Source organism: Cariama cristata, unplaced genomic scaffold, assembly GCF_000690535.1.
Source record: "Cariama cristata isolate BGI_N322 unplaced genomic scaffold, ASM69053v1 scaffold9522, whole genome shotgun sequence".
Lineage (NCBI taxonomy): Eukaryota > Metazoa > Chordata > Aves > Cariamiformes > Cariamidae > Cariama > Cariama cristata.
The window spans coordinates 21,462-24,551 of NW_009605461.1; the positions used below are offsets into that span (position 1 = coordinate 21,462).

The 3,090-nt window shown below is 45.3% G+C and overlaps 1 protein-coding gene across 1 annotated transcript in view; it reads left to right on the forward strand.

Moving 5' to 3' along the window:
- Window positions 1–2,331, forward strand: part of IMMT (inner membrane protein, mitochondrial) — a gene marked incomplete at its 5' end in the record, with an annotated part of 18,083 nt that extends 15,752 nt beyond the window's left edge. Inside the window, 3 exons of the mRNA XM_009695960.1 lie at window positions 355–486; window positions 885–1,014; window positions 1,371–2,331. Of these exons, the coding sequence (XP_009694262.1) occupies window positions 355–486; window positions 885–1,014; window positions 1,371–1,978 (870 nt within the window). The remainder of the gene's footprint in view (window positions 1–354; window positions 487–884; window positions 1,015–1,370) is intronic.
- Between the last annotated feature and the right edge of the window lie 759 nt (window positions 2,332–3,090).

The following is a 3,090-nucleotide window of genomic DNA, read 5'->3' on the forward strand; positions in this document are numbered from 1 at the left end:
CATGGAGGGAAAAGGTAAAGTGTTGTTTTGTTTGGAAGCTGGTTTACAGACACCCAAGTGTTTAGTTTGACACCTTACTGTGGGCCTTTTGTGTAATGTTTTGGTACCTGCACTAAGTGCCTAGTGAGTAACCACCAGTTACTGGCATTGTGGACTGTGAAGCTGCTCTTTAACACTTTTAGGAAAAGGTTCAGCTATAAAAATGGGCCTCAGCAGGTTTTTAAGATGAAACATGGGCTCTGTGAATGCCACTTCTATAAAATGTACCCTAGATAATCACAGGAATGATACAAGGAAGCACGTGACAAGCAGTTGAAAAGTAGCAGTGTAATAACAGCACTCGTGTGTGTACAGGTTGAAGAAGTTCGAGAGGTGATGGAGAGCGAAATGAGGACCCAGCTCCGGCGGCAGGCTGCTGCCCACACAGACCATCTGAGAGATGTTCTTAAGATCCAGGAGCAGGAACTAAAGGTGGAATTTGAGCAGGTAAGGGAGAAGAGTCCCCAGGGGAATTTGGGGGGGGGTATTTGAACCCTTGCAAAGCATACGCTTCACAGGATGAGAGTCCTGAACCATCTTCCAGGAGACTGAAATGCAGGCTGGGGAGGGAAGCCTGCTTATCTTGAAGAGATGATCTAAAGTGCCTGAACGCATATGTTTTCTTCAGACTTGTCTTAAAAGCTTTTGCTATAGGTGAGAAATTTTTGACGGTTACAAGTGCAGTAACTGTTAAATCCATCCCAATAAAGCTTCTTACTGGTATATTGTATTTACTATGTGCATTGTCCCTAGCAAGAGCAACAGATTTATAGAAACAAACCTTACTATTAAGGTATATATAATTAAACAGCTGTTTCTGATCTATGTGTCTCGCTCTGTTTCAGAACTTATCGGAGAAACTCAGTGAACAAGAAATGCAATTCCGACGCCTTACTCAGGAACAGCTCGACAACTTCACGTTGGATATAAACACTGCCTATGCAAGGCTGAAAGGAATTGAGCAAGCAGTTGAGAGTGAGCGCTGAAATCACATTTCTTTAAGGACTAAAGTAATGTATTTGATAAGGCCTGTTACTCAAACCTGGGTGCCTGAACCCAGGCTTAGGCACGTAGCTCATGGGCCTGGATTTGCCACACTGCTGAGCACCCAGCAAATCCCAGCTGTACAAGTCCAAAGCTGGTTCTCCTAAAAGCTGTTCTCTTGTTCTGACCCTGCATTGTGGAACAGACTTAATCGAAGATCAAGGGCTGAGGGGGCGGCTGCTTTTGAACGCAGAGTGTTTGGAGGGATGGCTTTTGCTGCTTGTGTTCAAAACTCTTCCTGCATGTGTGTCCCCAGCTGAAAGTCCCTTTCTTGGCTTCTTTTGCAGGTCACGCAGTAGCAGAAGAGGAAGCCAGAAAGGCCCATCAGCTGTGGCTTTCTGTTGAAGCACTCAAATATTGCATGAAAACAGCCTCTGGGGATAGTCCCACAGAGCCACTGGAGAGCGCGGTGAAGGCCATCAAAGCCAGTTGCTCTGACAACGCGTTTACAGAAGCCTTAACAGCAGCTCTCCCTCAGGAGTCCCTGACGCGGGGAGTATACAGCGAGGAGGCCCTCAGAGCACGTTTCTACACAGTCCAAAAACTGGCAAAAAGAGTGGCCATGATCGATGAAACGAGAAACAGCTTGTATCAATACTTCCTGTCTTACCTGCAGTCGCTGCTTGTGTTTCACCCTCAACAGCTGAAGCCACCTGCCGAGCTCAGCCCTGACGACCTCGATACGTTTAAATTACTGTCTTACGCTTCGTATTGCATTGAACACGGAGATCTGGAGCTGGCAGCTAAATTTGTCAACCAGTTAAGAGGAGAGTCGAGGAGAGTGGCACACGACTGGCTGACCGAAGCTCGAATGACCCTAGAAACAAAACAAATTGTGGATATCTTGACAGCGTATGCCAGCGCTGTGGGGTTAGGAACAACTCAAGTGCAGTGAGCTAGGATTGTAGTTTTGGAGGCAGTTCAGCAATTGTTTGTGCCGGAAAGAAATCCCATGATCTCCTAAGGGTTGCAAACCAAGCTGTTGGCAGGGGCTGGAAGCGTTAAAATCAAAGCACGGGTACCGTCTTGTTTCCTTGCACTGTATTTAACTTTATCACCTGTTGTATTTGTATTGGTTTTCAGTTATCATGACATCCAACATCGGGAAGCTTCTCTACAATTTGTGTAAAGAAATTTTGTTTTCCCATCTTACCAAGCAGGCTTGTCATCCAACCAAAATAATGTTTGTAACCTACCATTAATGATTCGCCACTCTGTCAGCTGAATAAAACGAGACTTCAACCACTTTCTCCTGCTGTTCAGTCTCCTATTTAACCATCACATACAGCCAGGCAGTACAAGAACAGCCTTTCTCCATGACCCGAGGAAGACAAAACTTACCTCTGTGTGACTCCTTTCAAGGAGCAAGAATTCATTGATATGATCAATGTGTCTATTCGTTAATTTGTACAGCTGTAAAAAAGAAAAAAATCCCTGTACGAGTACAGGTTTAAGTAGACACAACTTAAACTGGTGTCAGAGCCCATGGTCTGGTAGACTGCTACCCCTGCATCTTTTTTGTCAGACCCGCTCTTCTGTAGTTCTAGAAGACCAGGTATTTCTATCTAGAAGCCAGGCTTTGGTTCAGCCACGAGAGCTGAACAGAAAGACCAAGCTCCTGCCTGCCTTCTCTTACCTTTCCCTTAATTCTTACCATCAGTGAAGACAAATTGATCAAACTTACCCAGTACTCGCTTCCTGAAATGAGTAACTGGCTTTGTCTCCGTGCTGATCCAGTTTCGGATTGTTGGTACAATAAACCAAAGAGCGTACTTTATCTTTGATCTACCTCCAGACTAGTCACATGTTCCTGGAACTGGCATATTTGCTTTCTGGAGCAAACCTTGCCTTTACTGCCCCTCCACTCCTGTCATGTGAGGAACACTTGACTTAGCCTTTCAGCTGTAGTTTGTTCTACCTCTAGCAGCTGTTGTTTCCTCAACTCATTATTGACTTATCCCCAGGCTGCTTTTTGCTGCTAAAGTGCTCTCACCTGTCCTGCAGCAT